This window comes from Gymnodraco acuticeps, unplaced genomic scaffold (assembly GCF_902827175.1).
Source record: "Gymnodraco acuticeps unplaced genomic scaffold, fGymAcu1.1, whole genome shotgun sequence".
Taxonomy (NCBI): Eukaryota; Metazoa; Chordata; class Actinopteri; order Perciformes; family Bathydraconidae; genus Gymnodraco; species Gymnodraco acuticeps.
In genome coordinates, this window is record NW_022991027.1 from 20,881 (window position 1) to 34,850 (window position 13,970).

At 43.3% G+C, this 13,970-nt stretch overlaps 1 protein-coding gene across 1 annotated transcript in view; it reads left to right on the plus strand.

Annotated features, from left to right (window-relative positions):
- Window positions 1-13,970, plus strand: part of efr3a (EFR3 homolog A (S. cerevisiae)) — a gene marked incomplete at its 5' end in the record, with an annotated part of 98,930 nt that overhangs the window by 13,240 nt on the left and 71,720 nt on the right. Inside the window, 1 exon segment of the mRNA XM_034236340.1 lies at window positions 6,134-6,255. Coding sequence (XP_034092231.1) covers window positions 6,134-6,255 — 122 coding nt within the window.

The following is a 13,970-nucleotide window of genomic DNA, read 5'->3' on the forward strand; positions in this document are numbered from 1 at the left end:
TAATCAATCTGACGGTGACATTTCATTAGAAACAAGCTCCATTTTTCAGTTTCTCAGAACAGAACGGTTTTTTCTATTTTTACCCGGCATGTGTTGGTGTTCCTCTGCTAACTTTATCTCCGGGAATTGGCAGAAGTGTCTCTTCTCCCTGCGTCTCAGTGGAAGAGACACTCATCCGTCCACATGAAGACACTGAGTCACCCTCTCAGGGGACGGTATTTATAGCCTGTGTGGACCAAAGATAAATCTGTCCGTCTGTTCAACCTGCTTCACATTTTCTGGATCAAACAGAGTTCATGGGCAGTGATTCAATGTCTGCCAGCTCAGAGAGGCCTGTTGTGAACATGGAAATGTTGAGGACCCCAAAGCTTTATGATAGAAATGTAAAGTGTGGTGGAATTTAACCAATAGAAACTAAAAACATAAGTATGAAATGGTGAGGAAACCTTTCTGTTATACTCAAATGAAGATATTTAAAATAAGACGGTTTATTCTTGCAAGAAGGTAACAGTGCCAGCAGTCTGCAGCGAAGTACACACATGAGGAGGTCTGCAGAGGGTCTTATAGTCACATTTTCACACAAAGAATACAAGAGGAGGGTTAAGATAAACAAATAAACGTAGCATATATAGGATTCTTTAGAACTTCTGACATTCTTAAGATTAAAAATTGCAGTTTTGAGTCTAAAATATGGCCACTTTCTGGTTGAAGCTGCCAAAATTGTCCAAAACGGCCATGCAATTGGGTAGCTATTGGTTGCATACGTATGCTAATTAATGCTAATAATGCAACTTGTGCAAATCAACCAACATATACAGGTTAGCATCCGGAAGTTTCTATGTGCTGGGGACCCTTACTGTACATTTCTATCATAGGCTACTCAACATTTCGTAGTTTTCTACTAAGAAGAAGTGTGGACGGTAGGCGTAAACGTAGAAATCTAAGAAACAACAAGTATACGTGTGGCTGTAGCTTCAGGCTGGAGACTACTCTTGATTGGTAAATCCTCAGAATATTTGATTGGCATTAAGTTGGACCAAAATGTGTGTGTAATCTCATTTCCTTTTTGTTTAAGTGCCACACATTAACTCTACAGTAGTTAGTCTACTTGCCAGCAAAGTGAACCCGGACATGTTGAGTACCCCAAAGTTTTGTGATAGAAATGTATAGTACGGGTCCCAAATCGGCACAAAACAGTTGCATTATTAGCATTAACTATCATTTGCAGAGAATTGTTAAGAAATACCTTGGGCGTTTTGGAAAATGTGGGCAGTTTAAACCAGAAAGTGGCTGATTTTGATGATTTTTGAAGTTTTAGGGGTCTCAAAACTTCCATTTTTAATCGTAAGTATGTCAGAAGTGTATTCAACATCCGCAATAACCTCCAAAAACACACCAAAATTGTCCAAATCAGCAAAGCCATTTTGTAGCCATCGTCTGCATATGCTAATTAATGCAACTTATGCTAATTGTGCAAATCACCCAACATATGGAGGTTAGCATCTGGCAGCTTCTATGTGCTGGGGACCCTTACTGTACATTTCTATCATAAAGCTTTGGGGTCCTCAACATTTCCATGTTCACAACAGGCCTCTATGAGCTGGCAGACATTGAATCACTGCCCATGAACTCTGTTTGATCCAGAAAATGTGAAGGAGGTTGAACAGACGGACAGATTTCTCGTCCCCTGAGAGGGTGACGGATGAGTGTCTCTTCCACTGAGACGCAGGGAGAGGAGACACTTCTAGCCGTCCAGCAATCACACCGATGATGCACAACCTGGCAAAGCAATCAAACGCAGATATCAGGTTCAAGAACTCTTCGATATTGAGGATTCGTAGACTCTCGTATGTGAAGCTAAGATCGTACAGCCAGTGTTTTGACGATTTCACTCCATCTCCATCTTTGAAAAGATAATTAGTAGAGATGTCCCGATCCGATCACGTGATCGGGGATCGGAGCCGATCACGTGATTTTGAAAAGATCGGAATCGGGAGAAAAAGATCGGGGATCGGGAATCTTTTTTTTTTTTTTTTTTATAATTTAAATTTTTTTTATTTTATTTAATGTTACAAAACAAAAATGACCATGTTCACGTCTTAAAGTCATCCTGAGGCCTTAGTTTTGGTTTGAAATGACTCAACATCATGTGTGTGTTGCTTGGGCTTGTTTTCAGACCTGGTTGTTTATTCCTCTCAAAGCAACAGAGTGGGCGCAGTGTCTGATAGTAGCAGCTAACGAGAGGCTACGTTCAGCTGGTGACTCGTCGGGAGTCAGGACAGAGAAAATGTCAGGAGTTTGGAAGTATTCTAAAATTGAAAGCGAAGGCAGTTTAACAGCCAGATGCAATGTTTGCAAGGCGGAGGTTCCAAGAACAGAGCTACGTTCAACACGACCAATCTAACACACCACCTGAGAAACAAACACCAACAACACGGCGAGTACACAGCGGCCACTCGGGTAACGGCACTGAAGCAACCGACACTTTCAGAGACTTTCAAAAGGAAAGAGAAACGGCCCCAGAACAGTGAAAAGGCCAAAAGAATAACAGCCAAGAGAGCTGAACTCATCGCGGTGGATGACCAGCCGTTATCTGTTACCTTTTTATGCATTGCATAAAGATCGGAGCGGGAAAAATCGGTATCTGCAGATTGTCAATATCAAATGATCGGAATCGGATCGGGACATCCCTAATAATTAGAAAGTGGTCCAGCTTTCATTGTGATGTAAAATGATCCACTGAACCAACGTGGGGATGTCTCTGTTGATGTCTTTCACCACTTGTTATGTAATCAGTATGCATGGGAAGAGAAGTAAAACCAGCCAATTTCACAGACTCTTTAATGCCTCCTTGTTGTTCCCTTTTTCTTTTTTAAATGAGCTCTTTAAAAATGGCCTGAAGGAAGTAAAACAAATGGATCTGGTGTTTGTATCACCCTCTCTTTTTCAAGTACTTTGCCACAAGGCTTTCTGAACGTTCTTATTTACATAATGAAACCTCGGCTGCAGACATAATTAACTCCCCGTAAAATGTTCAAGTGACGCCAGAAGACAATGTCAACCATCCCACTTTAATGACGACATGTTTAAATGTCTGGTGTTGTCCAACCAACAGTCCAAACCCCAGAGATATTACATTGACAATCATATGACGCAAAAAGAAAGCAGCAAATCCTCAGAAACTGGAACCAGAAATATGGATGGCATTAGTAATCAATTTGAACAATGATAGTGGTTTAGTTGATTAAGATATACTGTATTGATCCCACATTGGGGAATGTACCTGTTACAGCAGCACGTTTACTTGATATTTAAAGAGCTAAACTAGTTTTCAGACAGGATCGTAACATTTCCGTCAAAAGTCAGTATGAGAGAGAGATCAACGCCATGTTATGCATGCCCACTGCACCTCGCGGGAGTGCGCACAGCGTGAAGCCAGAACTCACAGACATTTCAATGATTTGGCAAAGTTGGGTTTGTAAACGGTATCATTTCCTTTTTGGCAGGCATGCTTATCACCGGAGCCTCGCTGCGGGGAAACTTTGGCGCTGTTCCGAGTTTGTTCTAATCCGTCAAAATGACAGACTGCTTTCAGAGTTTTCCGTCATTGTTAAAAAAAATCCGTCATAGACGGAAAATATTCGGTTAACGCGACCTCTGGTCCCTTACAACTGTCATTTATTGTTATTATTGTTATTATTAAAGTGATGCCAGAAAACAATATTTCTGTTCGTCAAAACTGTATAATTACTCCAGAAATATGAGTATCAAACAGAGCGTCTGACGGCAGAGACAGCTTTGTTTTTACGGAGCTCCGACGCCATGTTGTTGTCTACGTCCGCGGCGCCATCTTGTATACGGGTGTCGTGTTTTCGCCAGAATTGATATATTTTATATACAAGATCAGCGCCTCAGTACTCATACTTTATCTTTCTAGAAAAACCCTTGCTTTCGATATGAAATCTTCTGTCTCAACACAAGTTTTACGATTTCTGAAGTAAAAAGCTAATGTTGGGCTATAATGGAACTTCAGCACGGTCACATGACTTCACGTCACCACCGCTAAGCTAAAGGTGGCTAATGTTGGGCTATAAAGGAACTACAGCACGGTCACATGACTTCACGTCACCACCACTAAGCTAAAGGAGGCTAATGTTGGGCTATAAAGGAACTACAGCATGGTCACATGACTTCACGTCACCACCGCTAAGCTAAAGGTGGCTAATGTTGGGCTATAAAGGAACTACAGCACGGTCACATGACTTCTTGTCACCACCGCTAAGCTAAAGGAGGCTAATGTTGGGCTATAAAGGAGGCTAATGTTGGGCTATAAAGGAACTACAGCACGGTCACATGACTTCACGTCACCACCGCTAAGCTAAAGGTGGCTAATGTTGGGCTAAAAAAGAACTACAGCACGGTCACATGACTTCACGTCACCACCGCTAAGCTAAAGGTGGCTAATGTTGGGCTATAAAGGAACTACAGCACGGTCACATGACTTCACGTCACCACCGCTAAGCTAAAGGCGGCTAATGTTGGGCTATAAAGGAACTACAGCACGGTCACATGACTTCACGTCACCACCGCTAAGCTAAAGGTGGCTAATGTTGGGCTATAAAGGAACTACAGCACGGTCACATGACTTCATGTCACCACCGCTAAGCTAAAGGCGGCTAATGTTGGGCGTGATGACGTTTAGTCATCTCATTTAGACACTTGTTAGCAACCGCAGTTTTTAAATTAACCAGTAGGGTATTTACTGATGGATTTCATGTGGTAGAACAAACATCTCTTCAGCTTGTTTCATTCAGAAAACGATTGACTTCCGGACCAGGGAAGAGAATAGAGCTAAAATGCTGAATAATTTCCAGGTTCAGCCCTTGATGTGTCGCCCCTGGTTTCCCTCCTGTGTGATCCAGTAACACAGGAGGGAACCCGAGGGGAAACCACTCTCCATCTGAGCCATTTCCCCAGGAGAGGTTAGGTAACAAATGGGAGGAAATTACCAGGTAGAGCGGTGGGTTCTGGTCACCGATGGAGAACTGTACAAAAGACAATTTACTGCAGTGGGTACCATAATGGGTCCTTGAGGAGAACAGCTGATGGTGAGGACACTCCTGTTTTGAGGGAGGAAATTACAGGCTGGACAAAAGAGGGGGGATGTCTAATGGCTGCTATCATTATCACCATCATTTCCAGTTCATCCCCATGCAAGAGTATGAGGATATTTCTGGTCTGAGTCACTGGAAACGCTCTGCATGTCGTTGTGTTCTCGATTAACTCAATGTTTTGGTCTCGTGGTGACAAGTCAAAAAGCTTCACAGCCGCGATGCTCTGATTGGAGGAAATTGAAAATGATTGCAGGTGGATTCAGGACGCTTTGATGTTTTTTTAAAACAACACTGAAGAATTGACTTTCTGGCAATACAGAATCCATACAAAATGTGACGTGGAGTAATTACACAATTATAGACAAACAGAAATATTGTTTTCTGGCATCACATTAACATTTTAGGGGGAACATCTGCATTTTGGTATGAGGCCGCGCACACACACGCACGCACGCACACACACACACACACACACACACACACACACACACACACACACACACACACACACACACACACAGAGTAAGAAATGCCCTTCTGGTGTTGACCAAAACAGATTTTAGACGGATGATATTTCACACTTTAAATAGTGCCATTTTGATGTGTTGTTTTTGCTTCGTGTAACCACATTACGGACAGTTTGTAAAACTGGCTGTAACGGCAAGGGCAGTGTATTTACAAAGCAGGTTTTAGACCATTTATAAAGTGCTTTTCATGAGCATAAATATACAAAACAGATCATGCATTTAAGAGGTGTAGATAAACAAACATTTAATATTTAAATGCCCGCGAGATAAGACGGTTGAAAACAACAACGACGAGGACGGCAAACCTCAAGCGTTTCTGAAGACACTGAAAGCTGCTTCATCACAAAATGAAATTGAAATACGTTGCTTTGTTGACAATTAATGGACATTATAAGGACCGTAAAAGTTGACGGTTTTATGAACACTTCAATCTAGACAAACCTCCAAGGTCCTAATGAGAAATAACTTTTTCCTCCTGTCTTTTTCCTCCAGTTTGTGAAGTTTGCCAACATCGAGGAGGACACGCCGTCGTACCACCGTCGCTACGACTTCTTCGTGTCCCAGTTCAGCGCCATGTGCCACTCCACTCACGAAGACACTGAGACCAGAACCAGGTAAGAGGACTTACCTGATCACAGGTGAGATCACAGGTCTCAGATATATGCAGAGCCTGTCTCTGATTGGCTGAAACACCAAACAGATCATTGCAGCATTACCCATAATCCCCTCTGTTTCAGCCCTGTTTCCAAAGTGCTGATTCTCTGTCTGTTACTTTAGATGAAAATAAGGAGCCCCTCCCCACGCCCCTCTGAGAGACATTTGGTTACAAAGAACTCAATGGTGCTCTAGGAGGAGATTCAGGTGATAAGGGGGGGGGGGGGGGGGGGGGGTACCTTGGTTGCTGATTGGCTAATGGTTACACAAGACAAACACATCGTTATGACATCATAAAGTGGCCAAAATCTGATCAGCTCATTTTCAGACAGGTTTTTATAGAAATGGATCAAAAAGAGAGAGAATCTTTGTTCCTGAACCTTTCAGAGTCTCTTTCCACAGAGGGGACACATGTTGATGTAGAAGAGACATGAAGAAGAGGGGACACATGTTGATGTAGAAGAGACATGAAGAAGAGGGGACATATGTTGATGTAGAAGAGACATGAAGAAGAGGGAACACATGTTGATGTAGAAGAGACATGAAGAAGAGGGAACACATGTTGATGTAGAAGAGACATGGAGAAGAGGGGACACATGTTGATGTAGAAGAGACATGAAGAAGAGGGGACACATGGTGATGTAGAAGATACATGAAGAAGAGGGGACACATGTTGATGTAGAAGAGACATGAAGAAGAGGGGACACATGTTGATGTAGAAGAGACATGAAGAAGAGGGAACACATGTTGATGTAGAAGAGACGTGAAGAAGAGGGGACATATGTTGATGTAGAAGAGACATGAAGAAGAGGGGACACATGTTGAGAAGAGACATGAAGAAGAGGGGACACATGTTGATGTAGAAGAGACATGAAGAGAGGGGACACATGTTGATGTGGAAAGAGACATGAAGAAGAGGGGACACATGTTGATGTAGAAGAACACATGAAGACGAGGGGACACATGTTGATGTAGAAGAGACATGAAGAAGAGGGGACACATGTTGATGTAGAAGAGACATGAAGAAGAGGGGACACATGTTGATGTAGAAGAGACATGAAGAAGAGGGGACACATGTTGATGTAGAAGAGACATGATGAAGAGGGGACACATGTTGATGTGGAAGAGACATGAGAAGAGGGGACACATGTTGATGTAGAAGAGACATGAAGAAGAGGGGACACATGTGATGTAGAAAGAGACATGAAGAAGAGGGGACACATGTTGATGTGGAAGAGACATGAAGAAGAGGGGACACATGTTGATGTAGAAGAGACATGAAGAAGAGGGGACACATGTTGATGTAGAAGAGACATAAAGAAGAGGGGACACATGTTGATGTAGAAAGAGACATGAAGAAGAGGGGACACATGTTGATGTAGAAGAGACATGAGAAGAGGGGACACATGTTGATGTAGAAGAGACATGAAGAAGAGGGGACACTGTTGATGTAGAAGAGACATGAAGAGAGGGGAACACATGTTGATGTAGAAGAACATGGAAGAAGAGGGGACACATGTTGATGTAGAAGAGACATGAAGAAGAGGGGACACATGTTGATGTAGAGAGGACATGAAGAAGAGGGGACACATGTGTATGTAGAAGAGACAATGAAGAAGAGGGTACACATGTTGATGTAGAAGAGACATGAATGAAGAGGGGACACATGTTGATGTAGAAGAGCAATGACGAAGAGGGGACACATGTGATGTAGAAGAGACATGGAAGAAGAGGGGACACATGTTGATGTAGAAGAGACATGAAGAAGAGGGGACACATGTTGATGTAGAAGAGACATGAAGAAGAGGGGACACATGTTGATGTAGAAGAGACATGAAGAAGAGGGGACACATGTTGATGTAGAAGAGACATGAAGAAGAGGGGACACATGTTGATGTAGAAGAGAAGAGAAGAAGAAGAGGGGGACATGTTGATGTAGAAGATACATGAAGAGAGGGGACACATGTTGAGTAGAAGAGACATGAGAAGAGGGGACACATGTTGAGTAGAGAGACATGGAGAAGAGGGGACACATGTTGATGTAGGAGAGACATGGAGAAGAGGGGACACATGTTGATGTAGAAGAGACATGGAGAAGAGGGGACACATGTTGATGTAGAAGAGACATGAAGAAGAGAGGACACACATGTTGATGTAGAAGAGACATGAAGAAGAGGGGACACATGTTGATGTAGAAGAGACATGGAGAAGAGGGGGACACATGTTGATGTAGAAGAGACATGGAGAAGAGGGGACACATGTTGATGTAGAAGAGACATGAAGAAGAGGGGGACACATGTTGATGTAGAAGAGACATGAAGAAGAGGGGACACATGTTGATGTAGAAGAGACATGAAGAAGAGGGGACACATGTTGATGTAGAAGAGACGTGAAGAAGAGGGGACACATGGTGATGTAGAAGACACATGAAGAAGAGGGGACACATGTTGATGTAGAAGAGACATGAAGAAGAGGGGGACACATGTTGATGTAGAAGAGACATGAAGAAGAGGGGACACATGTTGATGTAGAAGAGACATGGAGAAGAGGGGACACATGTTGATGTAGAAGAGACATGAAGAAGAGGGGACACATGTTGATGTAGAAGAGACATGAAGAAGAGGGGACACATGTTGATGTAGAAGAGACATGAAGAAGAGGGGCCACATGTTGATGTAGAAGAGACATGAAGAAGAGGGGACACATGTTGATGTAGAAGAGACGTGAAGAAGAGGGGACACATGGTGATGTAGAAGACACATGAAGAAGAGGGGACACATGGTGATGTAGAAGACACATGAAGAAGAGGGGACACATGTTGATGTAGAAGAGACATGATTTAGCATAATAGACTGGACCATTCCAAATCATTTCAGTCCATTTTAAATCCAATAACTTTAATTTCTCAACACTGATACTACATTCTTAGAAGATTCCTAACAGTCCTAAGGGTTTGATTAGTATTTGTGGTACTTATTATACTACTAGTACTCTTATTTATGTATTTCTGCTCCTCATATTTGAAGGTAGTACTCACCTGGTAGCATGATATCCTAGAGTTTAACGCTTAGTTGAAAACATTCAAATATATGTCATGTTTAAATCCACCTAAAAAATATATATAAGATGGTACATAGCTGTTTGTAACTTAATGAAAACCAATATCCGCTTTACACCAAGTACTTAGCCGGTACTTGTTCCCCCCGAACTCTTTAGTCCCTCGAACTGTCCTAGTAGATCGCGTTCACACCGGAATAAGTTCCCTGAGGGAGGATTAGGCAAACAAAGCCGCTGACATCACTTCTTCTTCTTCTGCTTTGGGTTTACTGGCAGGCTGCTGGGTCGCCAGAAGCGCCGACACCTCCTCATCACTCCACCGCTCCCATGTTTTCTTTTGTGTTGCCATAAGTTAGTCTCTCTCCGTTGGTGCGCTGGGCTAATGCTAATAATGCTAATGCTAATAATGCTAATGCGAGCAAATAAAATGGCGGCTTCACAAAACTTTGGAGTTTTGTGGGGCGTGGTTTGCAATTCTTCCAGCCAATCAGAACTTGTTAGTGTGGCCGACCCACGAACCATTTCCTCCTCAGGAAACTACCGCCTCTCTAGCAGGGACCATCTGGGGGTGAAGAGGTTCACGCAAACTAGGGACTAGTTCCAGATCCTTTTTGGTGTGAAACCAAATCTCCCCCCTCTCGGCCTAGTTCGGGGGGAAAAGTACTCCGGTGTGAAAGCGCCTAATGTTTAGTATTAAAGAGTCCCTATCCACCTCATTTTCATCACTAGGAATCTTTCCGTCCGTGCTCTGGAGGGAACAAAAGGATGTTAGCCTTTGCAGACCATTTACATGCACTAAAACCTATACAGCACACTACGGGAGAGGAAAACACCCCAGAAAGAAGAATTATAAAGGAGTATATCTCCAGAAAAAGGACTCATTGGATCACCAGAGAAACTACAGACTACCCGGGTTGGATTATTATTATTTTCAGAGCTCGAATTTTTTGTCTTGCTTCTTTTTCAACTTTGTGTAGGTTGAAATAGTTGATAGACATTTGGGTGGGTGAGCGGTTGTTTAATGTTTAATAAAATGCCGGCTATGTTCATTTAATATTGTTCCTTCTAGTTTGTATTATCTTCTACTCCTCATTGAAAGCAACCTTTTACATAACGATGTTACATTAACAAAGACCCCTTTAAGAGCTCCACTGTGTATAGCCATTCTTCTACATTACATTGCATTTAGCTGACGCTTTTATCCAAAGCGACTTACAATAAGTGCGTTCGACCAGGAAGACACAACCTTGAAGAAAACAGAATCATATAAGTACATCATGCTTCATAGAGCCAAACATTTCAAGTGCTACTCAACTGGCTTTAGGTAAGCCAGTCCTTTATTAGTATATAAGTGCTTTGTTAATAGTTCTATCGCTCGAAGTGGAGTCGAAAGAGATGAGTTTTCAGTTTGCGCCGGAAGATGTGCAAGCTATCTGCCGTCCTGATGTCAATGGGGAGCTCATTCCACCATTTTGGAGCCAGGATAGCAAACCCATGTGTTTTCGCCGATGGGAACTTGGGTCCCCCTCGCAGCGAAAGCGCAACGAGTCGTTTGGCTGATGCAGAGCGGAGTGCACGCGCTGGGGTGTACGGTTTAACCATGTCCTGGATGTAGGAAGGGCCAGATCCATTCGCAGCATGGTAAGCAAGTACCAGTGTCTTGAAGTGGATTCTAGCAGTTACTGGAAGCCAGTGAAGGGAGCGGAGGAGCGGAGTGGTGTGGGAGAATTTAGGAAGGTTGAAGACCAGACGAGCCGCTGCATTCTGGATGAGCTGCAGAGGTCGGATGGCACATGCAGGTAGACCAGCCAGGAGGGAGTTGCAGTAGTCTAGGCGTGAGATGACTAGAGCCTGGACCAGAACCTGAGTCGCTTTCTGAGTCAGCTGGGGACGTATCTTCCTGATGTTGTAAAGCGTGTATCTGCAGCAACGGGTTGTAGCAGCGATGTTTGCAGTGAAGGACAGGTTGTTATCTAGGATCACACCCATTATTTCTGAGGTTCCTACTTTTTCCAGCTTAAAATCATTATATTTCTATTTTTGTTGCACTTATATTCTCCCGATTTGACTTTTAAAGGTTGTTTATCAGACGGGCATTTCCTTCGTGCAATTTGGTGCAAAAGGCCTCCCACCAGACCCCCTGCTGAGTGTAGAAGTAAAGCCTGACCTTGGAAACAGCAGGTAGATTTACTGAAAGCTTGTAAGTGGATCTGGAATTCATATTTGCTTTGGAACAGTGGACCATACCGCTCTGATCCTCGTCTCCTCGCAATTACTGTCGGTTTATTATTTGAATATTCTCGCTCTGCCAGATGGAAACGGAGCTAATCTTTGATCGAAGGTTGAATCTCCAGTTAAAGAAATCCCCACGGTTGAAAACAAGATGGCTTATTGATCTCTGATGAAACCGACGTCAGATTCTCTCATTATCTTCATTTCAGAAGCAAACTAATCCTAATATCGTTCCAGAAGTGAGGCGGCGGTGCGTAGCGAAGTGATGCATTCTTTAATTTCACTCTCTGATTCCCTGGAGCTTCACAGCAGCTTGGGTTATTAATAGTGAAAACACTTTCTCTGATTAGTTCTTCATCACAGGGGGAAATTAGGCTGGAGTCGAGAAAACAGCTGCTTTCATTCAAGCCGTGTTATTGGATGAAATAAAGATATACATGCATACACATATGAGTAGTCAAAACCTCATTCACGCATGAACAAGTACAAAATAAATCAAGTCGATAGATTTGAACAATGACTTTGTAAGCTGGCGTTATCACCGAGTCCACTTTATTCAGACTGATCTTAAAAAACATCAATTTCTAAATGCTTTTATTTGGAAACCATCTTTATGTTTGCAGTAAGAGATGTTTAGGGACACAAACGTCTATGACTGTCTTTATTGTTTGAAAGCAGATATAATAATATCTTAGAGAGGGTCAGGTCTTTACGAGATGAGAAGTGTGTGTCTGTGTGTGTGTCTCTCTTTCCCTCTCTGTGTGTGTGTCGCTCTGTCTCTGTGTGTGTCCATATCTCTCTCTGTCTCTCTGTGTGTGTCCCTATCTCTCTCTGTCTCTCTGTGTGTGTCTCTCTCGCTCTGTCTCTCTGTGTGTGTGTGTCCCTATCTCTGTGTGTGTGTGTCTCTCTCGCTCTGTCTCTCTGTGTGTGTGTCCCTATCTCGCTCTGTCTCTCTGTGTGTGTGTCCCTATCTCTCTCTGTCTCTCTGTGTGTGTGTGTCTTTCTCTCTGTGTGTGTGTGTCTTTCTCTCTGTGTGTGTGTGTGTATCTCTCTCTGTGTGTCTCTCTTTATGTGTGTCTTTCTCTCTCTGTGTGTGTGTATCTCTCTCTCTCTCTCTGTCTCTCTGTGTGTGTCCCTATCTCTCTCTGTCTCTCTGTGTGTGTCCCTATCTCTCTCTGTCTCTCTGTGTGTGTGTGTCTCTCTCGCTCTGTCTCTCTGTGTGTGTCTCTCTCGCTCTGTCTCTCTGTGTGTGTGTCCCTCTCTCTCTCTGTCTCTCTGTGTGTGTCTCTCTCGCTCTGTCTCTCTGTGTGTGTGTGTCTGTCTCTCTGTGTGTGTGTGTGTGTGTATCTCTCTCTGTGTGTCTCTCTTTATGTGTGTCTTTCTCTCTCTGTGTTTGTATATCTCTCTCTCTCTCTGTCTCTCTGTGTGTGTGTGTGTGTGTGTGTGTGTGTGTGTGTGTGTCTTTCTCTCTATGTGTGTGTGCGTGTGTTTCAGTCATCTGGCTTGATATCTCTGCCGCCAGTATGACTTCTCACTCCCCCCTCCTGTATTTCATTAATCCATCTCGCTGAAGGTGGAGGGGAATTCCCAAATAGATTTTCTCCGCTGGTTATTGGATTGGGCCCAAGGCGAGGTCACCCACACTGTTCTTCATGTTATCTGTCATACAGGAGACAGGAATAGTCAGGGACGCTGGGCTCTGATTGGTTCAGAGACCCCGTCGAGGTGTGTGTGTGTGTGTGTGTGTGTGTGTGTGTGTGTGTGTGTGTGTGTGTGTGTGTGTGTGTGTGTGTGTGTGTGTGTGTGTGTGTGTGTGTGTGTGTGTGTGTGTGTGTGTGTGTGTGTGTGTGTGTGTGTGTGTGTGTGTGTGTGTGTGTGTGTGTGTGTGTGTGTGTGTGTGTGTGTGTGTGTGTGTGTGTGTGTGTGTGTGTGTGTGTGTGTGTGTGTGTGTGTGTGTGTGTGTGTGTGTGTGTGTGTTGGGAATAGAAGTTGAGAGAGACACAGAGTTATTCAGCCTCTCATAAGTAGGTTGAGAAAACTCTCAAACTACATTTGGGTGTTAAAGAGTTCTCTCCTGCTGATGTTCAGGTGTATATCAGTATGTAGTGTCTCTACTTTAAAGAGTCCTCTCCTGCTGATGTTCAGGTGTATATCAGTATGTAGTGTCTCTACTTTAAAGAGTCCTCTCCTGCTGATGTTCAGGTGTATATCAGTATGTAGTGTCTCTACTTTAAAGAGTCCTCTCCTGCTGATGTTCAGGTGTATATCAGTATGTAGTGTCTCTACTTTAAAGAGTCCTCTCCTGCTGATGTTCAGGTGTATATCAGTATGTAGTGTCTCTACTTTAAAGAGTCCTCTCCTGCTGATGTTCAGGTGTATATCAGTA